The following is a 25,894-nucleotide window of genomic DNA, read 5'->3' on the forward strand; positions in this document are numbered from 1 at the left end:
GACCTATAATGATTGTCTCCGGCTTTGTCAGAGATGGGTACTGTGGTCAGTCTGAAAAATATAAGTTCTATGACTGGTAGGCCTCTGAGCCTTTTGCATGTATGTTTTTAGAAGCCAACATTAGCAGTGAAGAACACACAGCCTCAGGATACTAAAATAGTAATTCTAAGCCAGCCACTCTCTCCGTCACAGTGCCTACACACCCTGAATCAGCCACTCTGCGATCTCTCACTTTAGACATTCCTTTGTGCAATTCCTCATCCACTGCTATTTAACCCTGTTTCACCTGAGAAAGATCGGAATAAGCCGGGGGAGGTTTTTTCCAGAGGCAAAGAGGCTGAGTAAAGAGTGCCTCCCTTTTGCACTGAAGATAACAATGTAGTCCACCTTTTTTTTTTTAAATAACTACCCATATTATACATTAACTCTGCCAACCTGATGCAGAACTAAGAACCACATGCTGATGCTTGGCAGAACATTTTAAGTCCAGCTCTCTGTGATGAATAACATTAAGCATATAATGTGTATTTTTAAATTGCATATTCATCCTTGGGTTAGCTTGGCGCCGAATAACAGATGTTTATTTATACCTAAAGCAGTGACCATCAGACCAAACTATGACAGATGGCAGTAGCAGTTAGTGGGCCCTGATCAGTTTCTTATTTGATTGGCAGCATACCTGTGAGCACAGTTGACTCACTAAAATTCTTCATGTGAATATGGTAGGCATTATGATAGATACTAGTGACAGATTAAATATGATGCTCTTTGTGCCATCATGATTGATGCAGGCTCTTTAAATGGCTTTGCTGGTATCCATGTGCTATTTGTTTTAGGGGTTACTCAAGACCCTGCCTAATAGAGCCAAAGTTCTGTCCCCCTGTTTGACGTATGAGAGAAGCAAAAGATATTTGATGTGATGCTTACATTAATCTTAGTTGCAGGTAATTACTGAGAGCCTGAGTAGCGAACAGTAGATCTGATTAAAATGTTTCCATGCCATCCCGTCTTTGATGCCTGAGTTGCTCTAAGTAGTGTGTTTACACCTTTACGTGGATACCTTTCTTGCTTTGCCATATGGACACAAGCTGGATCTCAGTGACGAGACCCACAAGGCTGAAACTGTTCTGGGGAACTGTGCACCTCTTCAGAGGGGACAATCCTTAAGAATTCAGGCTGGATTGTCCATACTAGAGCAGCAGGACCAAGATGGTCTTTAACATAGTTGAGCAAATAAAAAATAGTACTGTTCAGATTGCTGTTTAGCCAATAATTACTTTTAGTTTTACAACGCTTTATCTAACACATTCTCAACTCTCTACATTTTTCAGCACTGCCATCAATGTACTGATGGTTATTATGTTTGTTTCTTTTCAGGTCACTTTCCAACCCAGGAAATAAAAAAGACAAGGTAATGTCATTCATTTGTTTTCCCTTTTCGTTAATTAGTGGGCACATTTGCGTACATTTTTTGCAGCTCCCCATACTCAAAAAAGTGATTTCAATTTTTCAGGCCACTAGACAAATTCATCTTGCTGATGATTTAGAAGACTCGACTCTGTCTTCTGACACTGCAACAGAGGATTGTGATTCACCCACTTCAGTTTACAGAAATGCCATGTTATTGATAGATCAACTTAGTGTAGAAGGACACGGTAAGAGTTATGTTTTTTTTAATTCTATTTTTCAATGTGTAAGCATTGTTGAAGGTTATTATGTCCTGCACTACAAAGGCATTCCCATATTGTAGACACAGTTGCTCATGAATATTTTACCCTGCAGATTTCCATCCTCAGATCTTTTCTGTGGCCCAGGTGGAAACTCCAGAAAACATTTTGGAAACTCCATTAAACATTTTCTTTACTTCTGATTGCTGAGTTTTACCAAACATGTTCTATCCTTTTATGATACCTGCAGTTTTACTTCAAGTGAAGGCTCTTGGTCAAACTTGTGCCACCAACAATCCTTAGAACTACTGTAGGTCTTCTGTACAATGCTAAGTGACCCATTAATTTATTTCCCCATTAGTCTGCATTTTCTTTGCAAAGGCAGTCATAATTGTATCCATTTACAGTATTCCCGATAAGGACTCCAAAAGCTACAGATTTTGTAACATAATAATCCTGCCTGCAAAGTACTCAAGCTATAGGATCAATACAGTTGCCCCACTTATTTGTGAATTATAACAAGTGGCAAATGGAAGAAATTGGATTATTATACTTAATACATATTTGCTCATATTATACAATATGTTGGTGGGAAGGGATCAGATTTGTTCATAAATATGCAAGGCCCCTCCCTGCAATAGGGCTACAATGATGTTGCCTCCAGGATGGACAGGGGCACCACCAATGTGTGTGGGTTGTGTTGCGGTGGGCTGCAGAGAGTGTAGCAGACCCCCAGAAGTTGCCCTCACAAGCTCATTCTCAGAAGTTGCCTTCACAAGCTCATTCTGCCTCTCCCAGTGGATTTAATCCCTGATGATCCACGGAGAGGTTTTCCTTCATCTCAAAGCACACTGGAGCTGGAGCTTTTGCTCTTGGGCTTTGGAGTGTTGGGAACCCATGTGGTTGGTCCTATGATTGAAGTGGCACTCTCTAAAGTCACGCCCACTGGAATTATGCGGGCACATGTTTTCATCATATTTCTGGATTTGCCAAATATTACATAATCTACTGCATAAACAGCAGAATTTAGCAACAATAAAATTTGTTTCTAGCTCAAACAGTTCAACGGTACTAAAAACGCAGCAACACTTGTTGCTGTGCAGTGGAAGCCCCCTTGCAGAAGGTAATGTTAATAGTGTTAACAGGTGTAGAAATGACAAAACAATGAAGTAATACTATTACAGAATGTTCCACATTCTGCTGCATAATTGTTTTTTTCTTGCTGCATAATTTACTTAAGCCTGAGGCTGCCACACAATTTGGCCCTCGCCTGCCTCATAATTCCAGTGGCCCTGATAAACTTTAAAGAAAGACTGACATATGTATTTGCTATATTGAAAATTTTACTGTTAACAGTATATGGTTTTACTGTTGGTGCTACCACAATTTACTTCAGTGGTGGGTACTAACATACATTGTGTGTTGTCGATGTCCTGCTTAACTTATTAGTGAATTATGACAAATGGAAGAAATTGGGTTATTATGCGAGGGAGCACATCCAACACCCCCAAATGCTCAAAACCTTTTTTTTTTCTTGTCTTTTGGGCAAGTTCATAACGTATTCATGCCTACTGAAATGCTATTTACTGGCCGATTAGAAAGGAAGAGTAAAATGCAGGTTTAGCTTCCAGGAACTTCAGTCAGGGCAAAGATAACTTTATAAAAGTCATCTTTCCTAAATATTTATAACAAATCCGACTTCACCAATGAATTGGGCTTGTAATAAATATTTCAGAAAGTAAAAAAATTGCATATATAGGTATTTTCTAGGCAAAGATAACATTTATTCCGGCTATTGTATCTCAATGCTTTCCTACGAAACAGCCAACCCTGCTGCTGTGAAAATAGCTTTTAGGGCTCATTCACTGTAGGCACATTAATATTAATGTTTTACATGTCCTATTTATTAATACCAATGGGTTAGCTTTATATCCAACCTACCTAACCAGAATGCGATCCATAATAACCCTTGTAATAGATATGTAACTCGGATACAAAAAAAAGAAACCCACATTAACCTTCCGTATGCAGTACAAAAACTGAAACGAACACGAAACAAACTGAGGAAAGAGCTGACAAAACTCCCGAATAAAGAAGATACAAAAGCTGAACTAAAGGACTTGAATCAAAAATTAAGGAAATTAATCTGGAACGAAAAAACCGCAGCTAATAACGAACGCTGGACCAGAATTTTTTATGCCAGTAATCAAGGAAACTCAAGGGAGTTTTGGAAGATGATAAATAATTTAACAAGACCTGATAAACCTATAGTTTCATCAGTACTGACTGAGACGGAATGGGTGAAATTTCTGAGGCACCACCTAAATTCGGAACCTACGGAAATTGGAACCAAAGATGAATATATATGGAAAGGCACTTTAAATCCTCAGCAAGATAATTATCTTGATATTACTAAAGAACAAATTGCCAAGCAAATAAAAAAACAGAAAGATGGAGCACCGGGCCCAAATGGTATTCCTTTTGCCCTGTATAAAGAGGACCCAGACACATGGGCAGAATATCTTGTTAGGGTTTTTAAAGAAGTAGTCCGGAAAGGGAGGATACCTGAAACCTGGAGAGGGTCCCTAATATCCCCGATCTATAAAAAGGGAGATTGGGCATTGCCTGGAAATTACCGATTAATAACCCTACAGGATACCGACGCAAAACTTTTTGCAGGGATCTTGCTAACAAAACTATCAGACTGGGCAAAGGACAACTGCATTCTTCCACCTAATCAAACTGGCTTTATAAAAGGTCTAGGAACAGCTACTAACATCTTAGCTCTATCAGTCCTAATCGACAAGGCAATTACAAAAAGGCAACCTCTGTACCTATGCTTTATCGACTTTAAATCAGCGTTTGATTGTGTGGACAGAGAACGTTTGTGGCAAAAACTATGCCTACAAGGGATTCCTCCTTTTTTACTTCACCTGATCCGTCTGCTACATACACATACTTGGGCTAGAGTACGTATCGGTAATGGTCAGTCACTAACTAGGGAAATACCTACATTAGGAGGCCTGAAGCAAGGGTGCGTATTGGCTCCTCTACTATTTAACCTGTTTTTAGCCGATCTGACTGAGGCCTTGAATGACACAAATGCTCACTCGCCTAAGCTTGCCGATAAAACCATATCAACTCTACTTTATGCAGATGATGTCATTCTTTTAAGTTACACAAAGGTGGGATTACGACGCTTAATAACTCGTACAATGGAATATGCCACAGAAAATAATATGGTAATAAATGAAACCAAATCTAAAGTTATGGTTATTACAAAAAATTCAAGACGGAAATATAAATCAAAATGGTTTCTGGGGAAGGAGAACTTGGAACAAGTTGAAACCTATAGATATTTGGGAGTCATATTTAATGACAACGGCAACTTTACCCCCCAAAAACTTGATATCACTAGGAAAGCAAATGCCCTAACAGCTGCATTTGGGATCATCAAAAAGTCAACGAGTAACCTAACCTATCAACCTCTCCTTAAGGTGATATCAGCTAAATTATTACCATCTCTAACTTATGGCAACGAGGCCCTAAATGGGAAAGATGCATTGATCATTAATAACGCTATTTCAAAAACTTTTAAATCCCTTTTCCGTCTTCCAAAAAATGCTTCACAAGCCCAGATCAGGCTGGAATTCGGTCTGAATAACCAGCTGATCGCACGAAAGGGTAATGCTATTAAATTATGGAACAGAGTAAAAAATGATAAGGAGAACTTAATTTCTCAGCTTTTATGGAAAGAAATTGAAGGAAACAATAAATCACCAGCCTGGAAATACCTGGACATGGCTCTGGAAGAATTTGAGGTTAGAGGAATTTGGACGTCTCCTATAACACAGGAATCGTTCAAAAAAGCTGTGAATAAAACAACTGATTACCTATCAATGATAAGTGACAAAGCTACCTTTGTCAAAAGGAAACATGCGTGGTCCATATTAAATGGCTATACGAAAAAGAGGCCACAACAATATTTGGACACGGTATGGTCGCTGAAAAGTAAACAGCTTTTCATCAAAGCACGATTTGGAGTATGGCCGGGTGAAGCCCACGCACCACCATGGAAAAAACTCGATAATAACAAAATATGCAGGTTGTGTAAATTTGGTGGGGAAAATATAATACATTTCTTATGCCTCTGTCCAGAACTGAGAAATGAAAGACTAACAATACTAAAAAGGTTATTCAATGAGAGAGGGATAAGGACATGTAGACAAGCTTTGATTCGATGCCTTTGCTCAGACGATCTATCCATTAACTCTGCCCTGACAAAATTTTTAACAATAGTATGGAAAAAATTGGAATAATATGCTATTTTGAAATTACAATGATCATATATTTTCCCTAGTTCTGAACATATGAATTTGCTTTTTAAGTAGTTTTTAAAGAATGTCCACAATTTTAAGATTTACTGTTATTCTAAAATGTAATTTTAATGATTTACTATTATTTTAATGGAGCAATTGTCTTTTTTGTAAAGATTTTCATTAATCAATCAATAAAACTTTACTGTACTAATACCATGCACGTTGCCTTATGGGCAATAAGGCCTACTTATAGGTAACTTATTAATATTTAAAAGGAATGTTTAAGCCCATCGAAAGATGGTTATTTTGGCAGGTCGGATTTGCAGTTTTAATACTGCCCAGCCAGACGACAGTGTTTGACCTGGAGACATGCTTTACAGTGCCACTGCAGTGGATAGCACAAGGAGCAATACAGTGCACAGGCAGCATTTAAATTATAGGCCTTGGATACACTTATTACCATATGCTTGGTTTTTATGAGTTAATGAAATGTGCCAATCGGGAGAAATACCAATTTTACCAAGTTGGAAAGAGGAGCACAAGCACTATACCAAAGAAATGTCAAGAAAATATCGGGTGACCCTGCAGCAAGGGCAGATTTCCAACAGCAGCTCTTTCTGATGTAATGACAGCCTGGCAAAACCAGTAGGCCTGCTTTATTGATAATGACATCCCTCTTATATTGTGATGCTGCATCTAGTATGAGAGGAGGATATTATGGTTTTACGGGTCAGGATCCACTATGGTTGTAGGGTTATATGCGAGAACCACCACATGTATTCTACCTCCCTGATTGCACTTATTTATAATTTAATCCGTAGTATATAGTAGTTTGTGTCTGTGTGTGCAATAAAAATACTTTTCCTTTTTATTAGAAAAAAACCGTAATGGACAATGATTTGCTGGGAATTGTTGTTGCGTATCAGTGAGCTGGGGTTACTAGCCCACACCACTTCAACTTCAGTAGGCCTTGGACTGCTCTGCTTCGCTACCCTGAGAGAGTCAAGTGTTATTTTGGGGTACTTGGTTCCTAGTAAAAATACAGTGGCAGAGGTATTACTTCTGTAGCACTCGCATCCTTCGCAACTAATAGCCACATTTCTTGAATCACCCACCTGTTTTCCAGTTTCGCAGAAGTAGGCACTCATAAGGGGGTTTCAATTGTTCATTTGAGGGGAACCCTCTGGGCATGCACAGATGTCGTGCTACTTAGTGGGAAAGAAGCAGGCTTAGGGTCCTGCAACATTGGCCTACCTGCTACAAGCAGTAACACACTGAGGGGCTCTTGCCTCTCACCTATGCCATGCTCGCATAGAGCATTCTGTGGTTGATCAGATTCTCCAAGTCAAATGCACTGAAGAGGCTTTGGAGGTTTTTCCTTCTTCTTCCATGTTACAGTACATAGGTGTTAGACCCGGGATCCCTGGTTGGCTGAGGTAGGTACCTTAGGCCAAATAGGGACCCGCATTTCCACGTCAGGGAAAGGAAGGTCACCTTCTGAGATAGCCCCCGCTCACCCCCTTGGTAGCTTGCCACGAGCAGCCAAGCTTATCTTCAAGGCCAATGTGTAAAGTATTTGCAAACACGCTCACAGCAACCCAATGATGACACCACAAACAACTCCACACGAGTTTCATAAAAACGAGTATACATTTTATATAAAAAGATATACGATAAGACCACACAATATAAATCCAACTCATGAGTAGGTGTAATATTTCTCCTGGCTGGTTGTTAGGGGATATTAATGAGCAAGTCTAAACATTCCAGTGTAATACTACTACCATGTTATGCAGTTCGTAATGCTAGAATCAGACACTTTGCAATGTAAAACTAATGCAATGCGTAACACAACAATCAGGCACTTTGCAATGTAGTTTGTTATGCAGGAATAATGCAATGCGTAATACACTAATCAGGTACTCGGTTATGCAGAAATGATGCAATGTGTAATACGACAATCAGGTACTCCGTTATGCAGAAATAAGATAATGCGTAATACACTCCGGCACAGATCACAGTGCGTTGGGCGGTCTCCCTGCCACTCCTTCTGACTCGCAGTCAGCCTCTGTCAACAGTTTCCCCTACACGGGTATGGTGTAACAAAAGGTGCAGCTACGCACTCCTGCCCCGGTACTGCCACTCTCTTGGCATTACGGGTTGTGATACGAGCCGAAGCAGAGGCTTGCGCTGCCGGAATGAGAGAGAGGCTGAGAGCATCTCCCTCTGAGCCCGCCCCCACCCCAGGAGTCGACACGCGTTACCTGGGGGGCGCAAACTCACTCTCCTCTCCTTATCCAGCGACTTGGGTCTCAGATGCAATCTTTGTGAATTGGCAACGGCGGGCTCGGGCCGGCGGCTCAGCTCCTCCGGGGCTGCCGGTCCGGGCCACTAATGCCACGAAGATCTCCGGCTGCCACAGGGCACACACACACAGCGTCGCTGAGACTCCCTTGAGCTTTGGGTGCACGATCACCGGGCACTACACACGAAGGCCTCAGGCTGCACGAAGAACATGCACACTGCGTCGCTGAGACTCACTTTAACTGCGGGTGCACATTAACAAGCCAATCATCACGATGGTCTCACGCTGCACAAAGCACCTGAGCACATAGTCGTTGAGACTCACTTGGACTCCGGGTGCACAATAACAAGGCAATCCTCACGAAGGTCTCACGCTGCACAAAGCACACACACACACAGCTTCGATGAGACTCACTTGGATTCCAAGTGTGCATGATAACAAGGCAAGCCTCATGAAGGTCTCACGCTGCAGAAAGCACACGCACACAGTGTCGATGAGACTCACTTGGATTCCGGTGCACACGATAACTCGACAATCCTTACAAAGGGTTCAGGCTGCAAAAAGCACACATACACAGCATCGCTGATCCTTGCTTGGGCTTCAGGTGCCCACGATCACAGGGCACTACTTACGAGGGTCTCAGGCGTCAACAAGAATGCACACACAGCGCCACTGAGACTCTCCTGGACATTTTTGTGTTCCTGAGCTTCCGCAACAATGGAGCGAGCTCACCTCGGGCCCTTAGGGATAAGTTACTTTAGGACACAGCACAGCAAAGTCCTTTCAAGCAGGGGGACACAGCACACAGCAAAGTCCCTTTAGCCTTTCCTTGGTTAAATCAGGAAACTGCAGGCCAGCCCCAGAACAAACAGCAAGAGTCAGTCCCTTCCTTAAGTCTCTTCAGTTGTTTCTTCCTTGGCAAAGGTTACTCATGTCCTCGAAGTAGCTCCAGTCTTGTTCAATCTTGATCAAGCCATTTCCCAAAGTTCAGGGGCTGCAGGTCACATAGTTATACCCCTCAATGGCTTTGAAATATTTTGCTCAGGGGGGCACTGACCCCTGTTCAAACCAGTTCTGGGTGCCTCCCTACCAGTGACACCTTCTTCCTTTGATTAGTGGGGGTCTGTATTCTCAATCACTCAGCAGGAGATGGGACAATTGTTTTATAGCAGAAACCCAGGCCTCTTCCCCCTCTCGGGCTACTCCTCCCCCTACACTCCAGATTCAGGTCAGCTTGTTGCTGTCTCACCTCCTCCCCTGGGTCAAGACATTCCCCAGATACTATCGCTTTCAAATCCAGACAGTCAATCCACAACTAGGCAGAGACGCACAGAACTGTTAGAGCTCAAAAACCCAGCCTCTTCTAAAAGAGTACTGAGAGGAAGGGGTCCCAGTGTATACAGGGAGCAATTAAATACAATTCAAGTGAGTTAATCAAGAACAAGTATTTAGATCCACAAAGGTTTATTCACAGTGGGATCCAGTATATTGAATATATAGTGCATAAAATACAATCAACTGTATTAAAAGTCATACAGTGCCCCAAGGAGGGAAAGGGGAAGTGATAGTGAGTAGGTAAGGGAAGTGATGGGATTAAGTGACAGTAAAATCAATCCTTCAACGACCTGTTTATGCTATAATAAGTGTAGCAACAACTGCCATCAAACATGGCGACATTATTTGGAAAGAGGCATACAACACAAGGTACAATGTATATACAGAATATTGGCGTGAGGTTGCCGCAATTGAGAAAACAGTCGATGTTTCGACCCTCTGAAGTTGCAGGATAGTTTAACCTTGCTGTGGGGTCTTCATCAGGACGAGGGGGTGGGGCAGAGGACCACAGGGTCAAAAGTCCGCCGTGTGGTCTTTATTAAGGATTGGAATACAGTGGAGCTGCATCGCTGGTAGCGTCCTGTTAGGTATCAGGATACGGTAAGTTCAGACATCGTAGGGAATAAATCAGTGGTTTGTTCGATAGGAATGAATCAGAGAGCTCCGTGCGAAGGCAGCCGATCAATGCCGCGTTACCTGGATTATGGAAGGAGTCATGGTAACCGGTCACGGAATCAATCAGTGGTTTGTTCGATGGGAATGAATCAGAGAGCTCCGTGCGAAGGCAGCCGATCAATGCCGCATTTCCTGGACCAGGAAATGCGGCATTGATCGGCTGCCTTCGCACGGAGCATGAATCAGAGAGCACGGAGCTCTCTGATTCATTCCCATCGAACAAACCACTGATTGATTCCGTGACCGGTTACCATGACTCCTTCCATAATCCAGGTAACGCGGCATTGATCGGCTGCCTTCGCACGGAGCTCTCTGATTCATTCCTATCAAACAAACCACTGATTTATTCCCTACGATGTCTGAACTTACCGTACCCTGATACCTAACAGGACGCTACCAGCGATGCAGCTCCACTGTATTCCAATCCTTAATAAAGACCACACGGCGGACTTTTGACCCTGTGGTCCTCTGCCCCACCCCCTCGTCCTGATGAAGACCCCACAGCAAGGTTAAACTATCCTGCAACTTCAGAGGGTCGAAACATCGACTGTTTTCTCAATTGCGGCAACCTCACGCCAATATTCTGTATATACATTGTACCTTGTGTTGTATGCCTCTTTCCAAATAATGTCGCCATGTTTGATGGCAGTTGTTGCTACACTTATTATAGCATAAACAGGTCGTTGAAGGATTGATTTTACTGTCACTTAATCCCATCACTTTCCTTACCTACTCACTATCACTCCCCCTTTCCCTCCTTGGGGCACTGTATGACTTTTAATACAGTTGATTGTATTTTATGCACTATATATTCAATATACTGGATCCCACTGTGAATAAACCTTTGTGGATCTAAATACTTGTTCTTGATTAACTCACTTGAATTGTATTTAATTGCTCCCTGTATACACTGGGACCCCTTCCTCTCAGTACATATTGAACCCAGGTCCCAGTGACGTTGTCTGGGTAAAACCCCCCTTCTATATACTTCTTCTAAAAGAGTGGCTTAAAAACACACAATGCAAAAAACATCTTCATAGAAGGATGTGTTATTACATGGTGAGTTCAAGCATACTAAACTTCACCTCTCACTTTAGGCCTTAGGGAAGATAGGCTGGAAAACATAATACACAGTCTCCCCATTATGTACTGTGGGCAAGAAGGCCTTTCAACAGTGAAAAACGAAATGGAGATTATTTCACTGTCAGGACATGGTACACACCTCAGTATATGTCCTACCTTTCACATACACTGCACCATGCCCAGGGGGTACCCTGGACCTATCTTAGGGGTGTCTGATGAGCATAGAAAGGGAAGGTTAAGGTCTGGCAAGTGAGTGCACTTGTCAAAACAACAGGGCAGTTTAACAAACTGCGTGCAGGCACTAAATGGCAGGCCTGAGCTCCCTTTTTAAAGCTACTAGTGTGGGTGGCACAATTAGTGCTGCTGGCCCACTAGTAGCATTTGCATTACCAGCCCTGGCACATGTAGTGCACTTTACTAGGGGCTTTACTAGTAAGGCAAACATACCAATCATGGACAACCAATTACCATTACACTTTATACAGGGAGCACTTGCACTTTGACACTGTTTAGCAGTGGCTAAGTGTCCAAAGCCTAAACGTTGGCAAAACCTTGTCAGAAAAAAGGTAGAGTGGGAAAGCAAAAATGTTTAGGGAACTTTAACTAAAAAGGGCCAAGTCCTACAATAGGTAATGGTGTTATCTTAGACCAGTGCTTCTGAAAGGCCATTTCCTATCAAAAAGTGCCTTAGGGTCACGATTATGGTTTTCACTACTAAATCCTTTTCAAATTTGAATCCAAAACTGCATTAGAACTGTGTTCGTGGGTCAGCTAATAACATAAGGTGATGAATGAAGAGCATAACAAGCGTAACAAACTCAAAAAGTAGGTCTGTGCTGCCTGGCGTTGAAGCACAATTCCAAGTCCTGTGAAGACTGCACCCAGATAAATCTGAACACCATAAAAAACCAGGAGGCTATCTCTGTCGCGAAACATTGGAAGAATCCACATCATGACTAGTCGAAGACAAAAGAAAGCCCCCATTCACACTCCTGATGTCGTTCCCACTGCAGATTCTCATCACAGTTGGTTTGAAGTCTTTGAGTAAGTCCAAGATAAAGCATAAGAAATCAAAGTAGGGATTTCCCCCTTCTCACCACCCTCGGACTCTGTAGAGAGTGTGAGGGCATCACAGTGCCCCCTGGTGTTGTATCCCCATCCCCAACTCCATCTGAGCTGATGCCGAGTCTAGTTCAGATGTACACTGAATTTTCAGGTCCGTCTCTGACATCTCAGCAAGTGAAGGCCTTTAGTAAAATCATGATGTTCACTTTTAGCACTTTCCAGGTCCCCTCTGGCTTCTTTTCAGGCCACAAGAATAAACTGGTGCTTTCATTTGGACTTTAGCAGATGTGTCCGCCCTCAGTGCTGTCTGCGCTCCTTAAACCTGCTTCAGGTTCATCAACAGTTCATGTGCCAAATTAAGTTCTGGCGCCATTCACTTCACCAAATTACTTTCTATCAATACCTGTGCAAATGCCGCTGATGCCAGGGAATGGTTTACAGAATCCACTAGTACCTCGACTGAGTCTGTACCCGGCTCTCACAGGTTTGGTCACGCCTTAGCGTGCGCCGCCCACCTGGGGTGATTATTGTTTGGTCCTGACAAATGCTGAGCGCAATGAGCATCTAACAGTAGAAACATGTTGACCACCATAGTTGTATAGGACACATGGGTTCAAATTAACTTAACCTCTGTTTGTCCGCTTCACATGTTTTTATTTGGAGACTGGTTGTCCCTTTATTAAAGTAGGTATGGGGAACAGCCGTCTTTCTTTTAACTTCACATTCACTTCACTTCTCGGGGCACTAATTCACTGGCCCTTTTAAAAAGAACCCAATAATGAAGCAAGTTACCAAACGTGTTGGTGACTGAGGGTTCTTTTAGCAGCTCTATATATATATCTTTATATATATATTTTCACCTATCACACCTTTCCTGGGCTATACGGTTTTAACTATTTTTGACTAGCTCTTTTATAGGTTGCATCGTCTAATATATCACTTTTTTGCACCATTTTGTTGCTCTTTTGTTGTTATATAGGCATCTTTAATGGACATGCCATTCGGTGTCTCTCACCTTTATAGCACCAAAACTGATTCAGCCTGGAATGATTTAAGGAAAGCAGCACCACAGAACGTTCATTGTGTGTGTCTGCCCTGCCAGGCAATTCCATCAACAGTTTAACCCCCTGTGGGAAAGCAGGATCTGCTTTCATGTTTACCCCAACTTTTTGCTGGTTTTATTTTGTTTTATGACTATTCTGACTGGGATCCTGCTAATCAGGACCCCAGTCACTGTGCTTTCTCCCTAAATTTGATAGTGGTAAGTACTTTGGTACCTTTCCAATTGGCTACTAGCCTACCCATGTAAGTCCCTAGTATATAAGGTACCCAGGGCATAGGTACCCCAGAGGTCTCCCATGGGCTGCAGCATGTATTATGCCACCCATGAGAGACCATTGAAACTGTGACTACAGGCCTGCCATTCCAGCCTGTGTAAGTTGGTGCTAGCATAACTTACAACAGATATACGTTTCCTTATATCTGAGGTCATTGCAATTCAAACCTATAGGCTACCCCTAAGGCAGGCCTTTCAATCCTGAAGGCAGGGTGCTAGGTTATAAGTGTGAGGGCACCCCCTACAAACCCCGGAGCCGACTCTCTAGGCTTTCTAAGTGCGGTCTTGATACATAGAGTGGCCGTGGTCGTTACTCGATGGCTAACTATATATTGGCTGTCCCGAACATAGGCATGTTTGGTATCAAACATGTTAGAATTATACTCCAACACTGTTAGTGGTATTTGATATATTATTTAATGCACTGGGGGGCTCCTCTGGGAAGCCCCCAGTACTCCTGGTAATAGCCTTCCAAGGTCTGCCAGCAAGCTAGTACTGCTGCTGACTCAGACATGATTCTGCCCTGAGCTCGAGCAGCAGAAGGTAGAACAGTAGGTTTTCTGTCACAGGGCGGTGTGACCACCTCCCAGACAGGACATAGTGTATTGGGCTAGGATGGGGGTGCTTACCAGAGCCACCAGACTGCTTTGAAGGGCACATTTGGTTCCTTCCTTGCATACAGGCTTCCCTGGTGTAGTTATCCTGGTTCCTGGGGTATCCATGAGTGGGGTGATTCTCCAACCTTCTTTTCTTCCACAGGGTTTCTTCAGGGTCCACTGGGATGGGCCCTTCTTGAAAACAGCAACAGCGACTTTCCCATTGACTTGCATTGAGTACGCAGCTGTGTTTCCACTCAGCTCACAGGCTCCGTGGGGTACTTACCTTGGGTGGTTCCTTGTGTCCCAGGCTCTCCGGAGTCTCCTGGTGCAAGTGCAGACTTTGCAGTTTGCATTCCACTTCTTTTGTATATGGAGACCACTGTGTATTTGTGCTTAATCACTGGTATACAACTGAAGGATAGGAGTTAGTGTTAGTGAGTGTGTATAATAAATAGTCCTATTTTTATAACTACACTGTGTGGTTCTTTTTTGTTTAACATACACTATATGATTAGTTCTGGTAAAACAAGCTGCTTAACACTCCTTCTGGACTAAGCCTGAAGGCTGCTCTCCACAGCTACCACGTAGCAGGATTTCTTTGGTTTTCTAAAACCACCATAAGGGCTGTCTGGATTAGTGCAAGGTTCTTCACTTAAATAAGGTGCACCATATACTAAGCCACCCTCCTACACCCCCTCTCTGGCTATAGCAAGGATTTTCAGTATTGCCAACTCCAGACCCCTCCGCAGGTTCAGGCCTTCCAGCCTCAAGGTTGCGGTTCACAAAGACAATGCCCAGGGCACCAGACACAACATACAGCTCACCCCCTTCCAGCAACAACAGCTGCAAAACATCTAATATGTCTTTCCTGCCACATGACCACACTGTCGGAGGCAGGATCCAATATTTCCTCCAAGAATGCCAAGACAAATGGGTCCTTCAAATTGTCTTTTGGGGCTACACTCTCCCATTTCTTCCCCCCATTTCACCTTCTACCAACATCATGGTGGCTTTTGAGGACCACCTGTCTGCCTTGCAACATGAAGTGCAGGCCCTTTTGATGAAAGTGGTCATATAGAGGGTTCCAGCATTTGAATTAGAAGCTGGGTGTTACTTCTGCTACTTACTAGTGCTGAAAAATGATTGAGGTCCTTTATTAGATCACCCATATGGGTGTCCTGGTTCTCTGTAGCGAGTGTGTTAGACCAGCCCTGGGGGCTACTAAAAAAGCCATGTCTTCAGTTTCTTATGAAAATCAAGATGAGAGGAGGAGGCTCTGATGTGTTGTGAGAGGTCATTTCAGTCATTAAGAGCCAGGTACGAGAAGTGTGGCCTCATGCTCTGCTTTTGAGTATGCTTAGGGTATGTCTTAGTGAGAGACTGGCAGAGAGGAGGTGTCTGGAACATTGGTGGAAGTGAATGTGTCTGTTCGGGTAGGCAGGGGCAGTGTTGTGAAGAGCTTACTAGGTGTGGGTGAGGAGTTTAAAGTGTGCACGCTTGTGTATCGTTAGCCAGTGTAGTTTCCTAAGGTGTGGTTTGATGCAAGCTCAGCCGGGGAGATTGAGAACTAGTCTGACGGCTTACTTGCCGGGTGTGGGAGTGGGTCCACGTTCTGTGGGCCAACACGTGGAATCCCATGGTGAGGCATTCTTTCCGAGACTACCACTTCGGTCTCGTCCGATTTCAATTTGAGACAATTGGATTTCCTCCCTGTAGCTACTTCTGTCACTCATGTGGTGTTGGGTGTTTTGTCTTAGATTCAGTTGCTTGTCGTTGGTGTAAGTGAAGATGTTTATGTTGTGAGCTCGTATGACGTCAGCAGCAGGGTCAAGCAGATGTTGAAGAGAATTGGGCTGAGCTAGGAGCCCTGCGGGACTCTACAAATAAGATACCGTGCTTCAGAGGCATAAGGGGAGGGTTATATTGATGGTTTACATTCTTCCAGTGAGGAAGCAGCATATCTTTTTAAGGGTGAGTCCCTGAATGACTGCTTCGTGGAGTAGTTGGATTAAGATTGGGTGGGAGATGGTGTTCAAGGCTGCTGATGGGTCTAGAAGAATGAGTCTGCCTTTCCCTCCATTTTGAGGATAATTCCGATGTTATCTTTGTTGTTTTATGTGCAGTTTCCATTCTTGGTGTGAATCTGAATCCTGATTGTGTAGTGTTGAAAAGCTGATGTTCGGCGACATGGTTGGAGAGGCGCTTGTTGATTTTCTTTTTTCAGGACTTTGGCTGGGTAGAATAGGACTGACATCCTGCTAGTGGGCACAGTACCAAGGGAATCTGTCGAATTGTAATCAGATTTTGGAGGAGACTGCAAAAGACCTGCAGCAGAAGCTCCTTTCCACATTAGTTTGTTGGAGTTGAGGGCGATCCACTTGGTTTTGAAGGCCTTCCTGCCAGTCATCATGGAAAGGCTGGTGCAGGTGCTCCTGGACAATTCCACTGTCCTATGGTACTGCAACAAGCAGGGAAGAGTGTGGTCTTGGGCAATGTGCCAGCAGGCTCTACACCTCCGGATGTCGCCGGACTGCCAGGGAATTTCTCAAGTGGCGAATCACCTGGCAAGATTTGTAAATGCCAAGACGGACAAATTCAGCCGCCCATGTTTAGCAGACCTTACAGGCTGTTACACCCGGAGGTGGCTCTGGGCATCTTCCATCAGTGGGGAGAAACTGGCTGGATCTTATTGCCACAGCAGAGAATATGCAGTGTTCACCCTTTTGAAAGTTGATGCATGTTCTCTAGAGTGGAGCTAATTACTTCTGTATGTCTTCTGCCCTGAGTTCTAAAAAAGACCAGAATTGACCGCCCCAAGTCATCCTAGTGGCAATATATTGGGCCAGGAGAAGGTGGTGGCCTGAACTCGTAGGCATGAGCATCTGTCATGTGGTCAAGCTGCTGATCAAAGAGGATATTCTATTGCGTCAACAGGGCAGGCTACTGCACCCAGGCCTTTGTAGGTTCCATCTCCATACTTGGAGATTGAATGGCAGCAAATGATCTTATTTGACCTCCTTCAGAGGTTGTTGATGTCCTCTTGGAAGCAAGGCATCCCGCTACAAAATTGCTGTCAATTAGTCATTTGGACCAGTTTGAGACTTGGTGCGGCACCCGAAAAATTGACCCACTGCAGTTCAAGTTGTCAGAATTCTTGTTTGTTTTCACCCTGGACCAGCAAGGGCTTGCTTTGGAACCTTAAAGGCTATTTGTCAGCTTTTCTGGCTTTTTCACAGTTGTTGATTTAGCTTTCTTTATTAAAATCGCATATTGTGGTGAAATGTTTGTAACACCAAAACTCTTTGTAATGCCACAGTGGTACTTGAAATGTATTTCTCACTTTTTTATGTGCACCCCTATTGAGGTTCTGCACAGTGGTCCATGAAGACTTTTTAAATAGGTTTTTATCTGTCTACTGGCCTTAAACAACGTTCTTCCCAGATAAGTTGATGTTGAGGACCCGAGTTGCCTTTCTGCAAAAAGTGATAAGTAACGTATTCACTTAACTATTGAGATCCACTGAAGAAGTGTAAGCCCTAATCTAATGATTTTTTACCATTGAGTTTGCTGAGCTTTGTGCACTACCTGGAGTAATTCTTTTGGATAAGTGAAAGCTTTGAATTGCTGAATCCGAACCGTTGTTTTATCCTTTACTTCCTTAATTCATGGGACTATTTGCTTCAGTTGTTTTAAGATATAATCCTCTGACCTGACCATTGGTCCGGTATCACAAATAATGCTCCAATTTCTAGCCTTTTGGCAAAGTTGGATAAAATGCAAATAATTCTGAAGGCTGTGGAAGTGCCTCCAGAGTACACATCTGTTAGGGTTCAATCCCGTCCAAAGAACCTTGGTTCTTGCTCTCTTTATTTTTAATCCACTGTGGGCCTTTCAGTTAGCATTTTATTTTACTTTTTGAATTTTATATAGCGCTAGCTTGACCCAAAGATATCCGGTATCAGAGCGCTTTACATGAGCACCAGTTTCGTTACAGATGGACACATTCATTTTTGTTAGGCACGGTGAGATTAAGTGGTTTACCCAGAATCACAGGTTACTCCAGTATTGGAACTTTTATAGATTCCCATAGCTTGTATCATTCCCCGTCGTCGGAATGGGAGCCTTGGTAAATAAAAAATAACACAGTAGGTACAAAAGAGAAAGAAAGGCCTAGGCCTCATCTCATTTTGTAGCATATCCACCTCTTTTTGCAAAAGAGACCAAAAATATGTAACAACCAATCAGATTAGCCTCACCCCATAGAACCTTCCTGAGAGAGCCTCTGATTGTCTACCACACGTTTTGCTAAGGGAGTCTCCACTGAGCTCTGTCAGATTTCTCTACAACTCTTGGATTTTTCATCTTTTCGCTTCAAGAATGTCAGACAAGAAGAAGAAGGCTTTATTTAAGCCTGTGCTACTTGTTCTAAGAAAAGACTTTACATTGAGGACAAGCATAAAGACTGCATTTATTGCTTGTACCATGATCATAAGGCCACTGAGTGTAAGATCTGCATGACCTTTTCTACCAAGACTCTGAGGTACAGAGAAGGACGTCTGTTAACCTGGTTACAGAAGATGAAGTCACGTAAAGAGGTACTGTCCAGTGACAGTAAGGATTCCTCCTCAGCTGCATCTTCAAGGAGTTCTAAAAAGAGGGGTAGGACTTCCCCTTCAACTTCATCTGAACCTCCATCTAAGGCCTTACAAAAGACCTCTAATAGGTCTGACAGGCCCAGTCCCAAGAAATCTCCTCACCGAGGTGTAAAGGAGAGGGAGGGACCAATTCCTGAGGTACTTTCAACTCAGAAGGTGAGCCATGACCTTCTGTTGCCTCTCCACCATCTGAAAAGGCAAAATTGTTCAAAAAACCTGCTTCTGTACCTCAGGAGGGAAGATCGGAGAAGAAAACCCGTCCATCGACTACGACAATATCAGGTACGTCGACATCTAAAACTCACCTGGAGTCGATTCCAGCTCCGTCGACAGGCCCGTCACCGAGAGCTTCGTCGACGCTGCAAGTACCTTTCACTATGTCATCGACGATGTTGACGACCTAGACGATGATGATGATGATGCAAACGATGGTGCCGGCGACGAAGACGACGGCGAAGATGTCAATGACAACAGCTACGATGGTACTGACGTCGAGCTACTGTCAACGATCAGCCCATCGTCGTCGACGATCCATTATCTGTCGACGATTCCTTCGACGACGACCTTGTCGCTGTTGTTGACGATACAAAAAATTCATATTTCTATTAAAAGACGCCAAATCACACCGGAAATGACATCTCCTCGTAGAGTTACACCGTTACCTCCGGCTTTGCTCTTGGATGAGGAATAGTCAGAGGAAGGTCCTTATGGGGATGCTTATAGTCCATCCCAACTTCAAGTAAAGTACCAGGACTCTGATTCTCAAGACTATTATATTGAACAACAATGATACGTTCCACGGGATAGACCACAAGAGCAATCACAGCAGGGTATGGTGGCCATGCCGTCTTCACTTATCAATGACTTGCAGGTCATGTTGTTGGATTACAAGAGGAGATTTCCATCCCAAACCTCTGATCAGCAACCAATGCAACCACCGCCGCCGCCACCAACTTCGTCCTATCCTTCGGCTACGGTGGCTCCTCAAGTGTCTCAACCTCTGGAGCCGGAACCAGTGTCAGGTCACCAGAATGGTATAACAGTACATGAGGATGATGATGATTCGTCAGATGACGATTGTAATGTGGAACATGTCCCGGATCCGAGTAGGGAATGGGACGATTATGTCATTCCGGATCCTGCTTCACCATCACCAAATCCTGTAGATTCTCCTCCAGCAGACATTGGAGGTTACCATAACCTTATGGAGAGAGCTTCAATGCGGTTTGGTCTTCCCATTCCAACTGTACAATCGGAATGCTTTCTCTATGATTTTAAAGAGCCTTATAGAAATCCATCCGCTCTATCCCGATTGTGGAGCACGTATGGAGTGAGGGAATAAAGGTGATGCAATCTCCAGCTACCGTCATTCCTGTTCTTCCACGACTGGAGAAAAATATAAGGCTCCGGAAGATAGTCCCGCCCGTGTGGTTGGTCAACAAAAGCCGGACTCTGTTATCTCGCAGGCGGCTCAAAGAAAATCAAAGAATCCATCGGCGCCCCTTACCACTGGATAAGGAGGGCAGTCGCCTAGACAACGTGGGGAAGAGGTTCTCCTGTATGTCCAGCCTTCTTGTTAAAGCTGCTAATGCACTTGCAATTTTGGGATGATACGATTGCCAAATGTGGTGCGATTTGTCTCCATTTATGGATCAACTACCAGAATGCTCCAAGGCTGATGTGAAGAAGATTCTAGAAGAAGGAGAGCGGCCTTCTATAGATTGTGCAATGGATATTGCCACCACTGCTTTCCGTGCCTTGGCAGGTTCAGCTGTTCTGAGATGGCAAGGCTGGCTTCAGGCTACCTGGTTTCGTCCTGAGGTCCAGAATAAGATCTTAGACTTGCCGTTTGATGGAGAAATGCTTCTTGGAAAGCATGTGGACAACGCTCTACAGGACATCAAAAAGGACACGGAGACTGCAAAGTCCCTGGGGGCAAGAGGAATACGTTTTTCTACATACAGTCTTCGCAGTCATACAAACCTCAGTACTCTCAGCGACAAGGCCAATCGGCGTCTTTCTCTCACCAGCCTTCCAGAGGACAACAAGGACGACAGGGAAGAAATGATTCTTAACGCCAGTAGTGGCTTTCCAGCTCTGCCTACTTTTTCTCCACCCCCTGTTACATCAGTGGGGGGACAGGATATCACAATGCCTGCACAGCTGGGAGATCATAACATCAGATCGGTGGGTCCTCAATATCATCCGGTTTGGCCACACGTTAGAGTTTCAACACCTGCCACCTTCCAGAGCCCCTCGCGCCACCAAATTAAAACATCTACGTCTTTTTCGTCTCGAAGCTCATCAACTGCTCATCAAGGGAGCAATAGAGCCTGTTCCTATATCCCAATGAGGGAAAGGGTTCTATTCCAGGGTTTTCCTTCAGGATATCTTGCGTCTCCTGAATCCAGGCGATGATATGGCAACTCTGGATCTCAAAGACGCATACTTCCATGTTCCTATTCACCCAGCCCACAGGAGGTGTTTGCGCTTCGCAGTAGCCGAAAGCCACTTTTAGTTCAGGGTCCTGCCTTTCGGGCTCAGATCCGCTTTGCGGATATTCACAAAGGTGTTGGCCCCAGTTGCAGCGTTTCTCAGAAGACAGTCACTGCAAGTCTTTCCCTACCTAGATGATTGGTTGATAAAGGCTCCATCTTCTCAAACAACGACAAGAGAAGTCGAAAGTTGCATTCAGCTTTTCAATCATCTGGGTCTTCAGCTAAGCAGAGACACATCAGTTTTTCTTCCATCCAGGTTGGCCAAGTTTCTGGGTTCCATTCTGGATACAACTTGTTGCAAGGCTTTCCCATCAGAAGAAAGACAGAAGAGGCTGATTCTTTCTGCCCGTCAATTGCAGAAGAAACAAACTTTAGAAGTCTGTTCTAGGATCGATGTCATCCTGCATTTCCTTAATTCTGCACTGCAGACTTCGAATGCGCCCCTTGCAAGAGCAACTGGACATGCAATGGTGCCAGGCAGAAGGCTCGTTCGACGACAAGATACAAGCCACTCCTCTTATGAAGGAGGCGGTCGACTGGTGGACCGTCAAGGTCAACATCTCGAAAGGTCTCACTTTCAAAGTAGTTACAGCTTCTTTAATACTGACCACGGACGCCTCTCTAAAAGGTTGGGGAGCGGTGTTGCAAGACCTTCAAGTGAGCGGTCACTGGACACCCCCGAACAACGCACTCTCCACATCAATCTTCTGGAGCTCAAGGTGATTTGTTTGGCTTTACGAGATTTCCTTCTGAGGATTTGGAACTTCACCGTTCTGGTCCGTACGGACAATACGACAGCCATGCACTATGTGAACAAACAAGGTGGAATGAGATCTCAACTTCTTTCAAAGGAGACCCAAGAGATTTGGGAATGGGCAATTCTTCAAAGAATCACTCTCTCAGCGGAGCATCTTCCAGGTACCCTCAACACGATAGCAGATATGTTGAGTCGTCTGAAATCAGTCTGTCATGAGTGGAAACTGGTTTTAGGCAATCCACGGAATTTTCACTTGTTTGGGCACTCCATCCAAAGACCTGTTGGCTACACCAGACGACAGGAAATGCAGTTTTTTTGCAAGCAGGGATCACCATCGAGGATCGCTGGGGGATGCTCTTTCGATGGCCTGGTCAGGCGCATTTGTTTACTCCTTTCCGTCAATTCCCCTGATCCCAAGATTGCTCAGGAAACTCAAGTTAGAACCCTGCACAATGATCCTAATAGCGCCAGCGTGGCCCCACCAGTTCTAGTTCACAGAGCTTCTCCTACTCTCTCAAGATCAGCCGCTTCACCTGCGTACCATTCCTTCTCTATTGACGATGTCCCAGGGCCAAGTGGTACATCCGGACCCGAGCTCACTTCAGTTGACAGCGTGGCTCCCGAGCACCGAGTATTCTAGAGTCTAAATATCCCACAAGACTGTAAAGAGGTTTTAGCTCAAGGCCATGCACCAAGTACAAATAAAACCTATTGCGCAAAATGGAAACAATTTTGTTCATGGTGCCACCGTGAGAACCTTTATCCCTTCTCTTCTGCTCCTCATCAGATATTACATTACATTCTGTCTCTGGCCAAATCAGGTCTGGCACATTCTCCAGCGGAAAGGTCTCTTCATTCTTTGGATGTCCAGAGATGCCTAAAATGTTATCTTCAACGCACAAAGTGTTTTAGAAAGTCCACACAACTCTCTGTCGCTTTCAGTGCTCCTCGAAAACGTTTTCCCCTTTCAAAACAGGGGATTTCACGGTGGATTGCCAGCGCAGTTCACTACTGCTAGAAAGACATGTCCGGGCTCACTCCACAATATCAGTTTCATCATCTACTGCTCTCTTTGCTGGAGTTCCTATCAAAGACATTTGTAGGACAGCTACATAGAGCAGTGCCCACACTTTTACAAAGCACTATTGCTTCGACTCTTCCACGTGGAGTGAGACAGCAGTGGGACAAGCAGTCCTGAGGAATCTCTTCCAATAAGCGGTGAGCTTTCCCTTCTATCCCTCCCTCCAATTATTGCACATTTTGTATCTGATAATGTTTACTGATTATTGTTTCAAGATTTGTTATCTTATTATGAAAGTATGGATACAGTGTTGTTTCAGTATTTCTGTCACAAAATGTGCTTTATTGCTAACTGCTAGCTACTCTGATACAAGCTATGGGAATCTATGAAAGTTCCAATACTGGAATAGGAAAACAAGTTACTTACCTGTAACTTTGGTTCTCCAGTAATGGTAACTTTCATAGATTCCCATGCGCCCACCCTCCTCCCCTGGGAAAGCTCGGCCTTCAGCAAATGTGGTTACTGTTACACAACGTCTATGAAAATTTGAGGCTCTGAGACTCTCTCAGGAAGGTTCTATGGGGTGAGGCTAATCTGATTGGTTGTTACATATTTTTGGTCTCTTTTTCAAAAAGAGGTGGATATGCTACAAAATGAGATGAGGCCTAGGCCTTTCTTTCTCTTTTGTACCTACTGCTATGTTATTTTTTATTTACCAAGGCTCCCATTCCGACGACGGGGAATGATACAAGCTATGGGAATCTATGAAAGTTACCAATACTGGAGAACCAAAGTTACAGGTAAGTAACTTGTTTTCATGTTGAGCGTCGTTGCCGAGACTCGAACTCCGTTTCCCAGCATTGAGGTTGACCACTGTAGCCGTAAGGCTACATCCTCTCCAAACAAGCATTCTTGTTGGCCTTTCTTCCAAGCTAAACCTTCTTCACAAGGTCCTTTGACATGCTGCTAAATCTTTGTGTATTTGGCATATGAATCGTATTTTAATTACTTCCTCAGAAGAATTCTGAATGGGGTTTTGATAAATATGTTTTAAAAAATGGGGGTGAGGGGGTCCCTGTCGCACCTAGTTCTTGACTTATCATATAGCTACATTAGATATGTGTGCATTGCCCTGTAACCAATTGAAGAGTAATGCAAATAGAACCATTTTGAATGCTGCTGACTGAGGAGAAAGGGTGGCAATTGCCCCTTGCCTGAGGACAGCAGAATGTCATATTGTAGAGCAGCATGCAGTGTTTCTGACACATACAACTACCCGTAGATACCTCACTTTGTGAATCTTCCCAGGTCACAGATTGGCTCTGGAAACTCTTGCCATAGCTCCTGTGCATCTGCATGTGGCACCATCATCCTATGTCGTGAATCCATCCCACCATCCGACAAGATAATACAGATCCGCACATAGACACCACTGCTGTGTACTAACATGGTTCCTTTTTTTCAGCATCCTTCGACGTGGCTCTAGAGCTCAGCTGGTTCAGTTTTCAACTTCTTTTCCAAACTTTTGTCACCCTTTCAAAATCTACAAGGTTTAGATTGTGTCGTAAGCAGATGTCAGTTACAGACATTCGTGAATTCTGTTTTTGTTGCCTCTGTATCAAGCATGATCCCAAGTCCTGTGACAAATTCTCCTTGATGCATCTAAGCGAGAAGCTAAACACTGTCACTCAGCCCACGAAATGGGGTCAGTCCCACTTCAAGTCTTGGAGCAATCCCTTTCAAATCCAAGATAAATCTGGGAGACCAGTCTAAAAGAAAACAGAGGTCTAAGGGAGGCTCTTTGCGTTTTCAAATCTCACACTCCAGGCAGAGGTCTCTTAGTCTATTTTCAAAAGGCCCGACTCCTGCTTCAATGCCGCACTGCCAGGCCTCATGGATCAGTTGGGGTCTGTAGTCCGGCTTCTGCTTGTGTGGACTCCCTGTCTGCTGAATGACCCCTTACAAACTCAGGCAGCTCGAGCCCCAGGCAGTGCCTTTGCTCCTTTACTGCAGGCTTTGCCAGTTGGTATCTTCTTGGAGCTATCCCCAGTTCCAAATGCACCATTACTGAATCCTGCTCTGACTCAGATATCATATCTGAATTCGGCTTCAGCTACACCGTGCTCTATGTCACACTACATAATCAAGAAGGCCAACCTGAAGACTCCTCCTGTTTCCTAGCATCAAAGGCAGTATTTCAAGTGTAAGGAGGCCACCTTTGTCTCTAATGTAATGCTCTTCAGCATATTACCCACAATGAAGACAAATGTGAAATGATGGACCACTTGCTCCGGCCTCATTTTGCGGATGCTAGCCTATACCTTAATCCCCATAGTGCCAGTGGCTTGGACACCTCACCATAGACTGAAATGACCTTTTCCTTAGGGCACCTAGTAGAAGTTAGTGCTGGTGGTATTCAAAGCTGCAGAGGTGCTAATTTCGCAGCTCCCTACAGTGGAGACCAAGGCCAACCTTTGAACCGAAAGTTAACTGCACAAGGGTTCTACTTTAGAGCCTTCATGCCATTTGATAAAGCTGACCAAGTCCCTCTTGGCAGCCTGATGTAAATCTTGCTTGAC

General features: G+C 44.1%; 1 protein-coding gene across 10 annotated transcripts in view; it reads left to right on the plus strand.

The window, feature by feature from the left end:
• Positions 1-25,894, plus strand: part of ANKRD26 (ankyrin repeat domain 26) — a 1,096,841-nt gene that overhangs the window by 546,516 nt on the left and 524,431 nt on the right. For all 10 annotated transcript variants that reach the window (XM_078674324.1, XM_078674330.1, XM_078674326.1 and 7 more), the window contains 2 exons: positions 1,378-1,411; positions 1,514-1,655. In XM_078674324.1, the coding sequence (XP_078530450.1) occupies positions 1,378-1,411; positions 1,514-1,655 (176 nt within the window). The remainder of the gene's footprint in view (positions 1-1,377; positions 1,412-1,513; positions 1,656-25,894) is intronic.

This window comes from Lissotriton helveticus, chromosome 1_1 (genome assembly GCF_964261635.1).
Source record: "Lissotriton helveticus chromosome 1_1, aLisHel1.1, whole genome shotgun sequence".
NCBI lineage: Eukaryota > Metazoa > Chordata > Amphibia > Caudata > Salamandridae > Lissotriton > Lissotriton helveticus.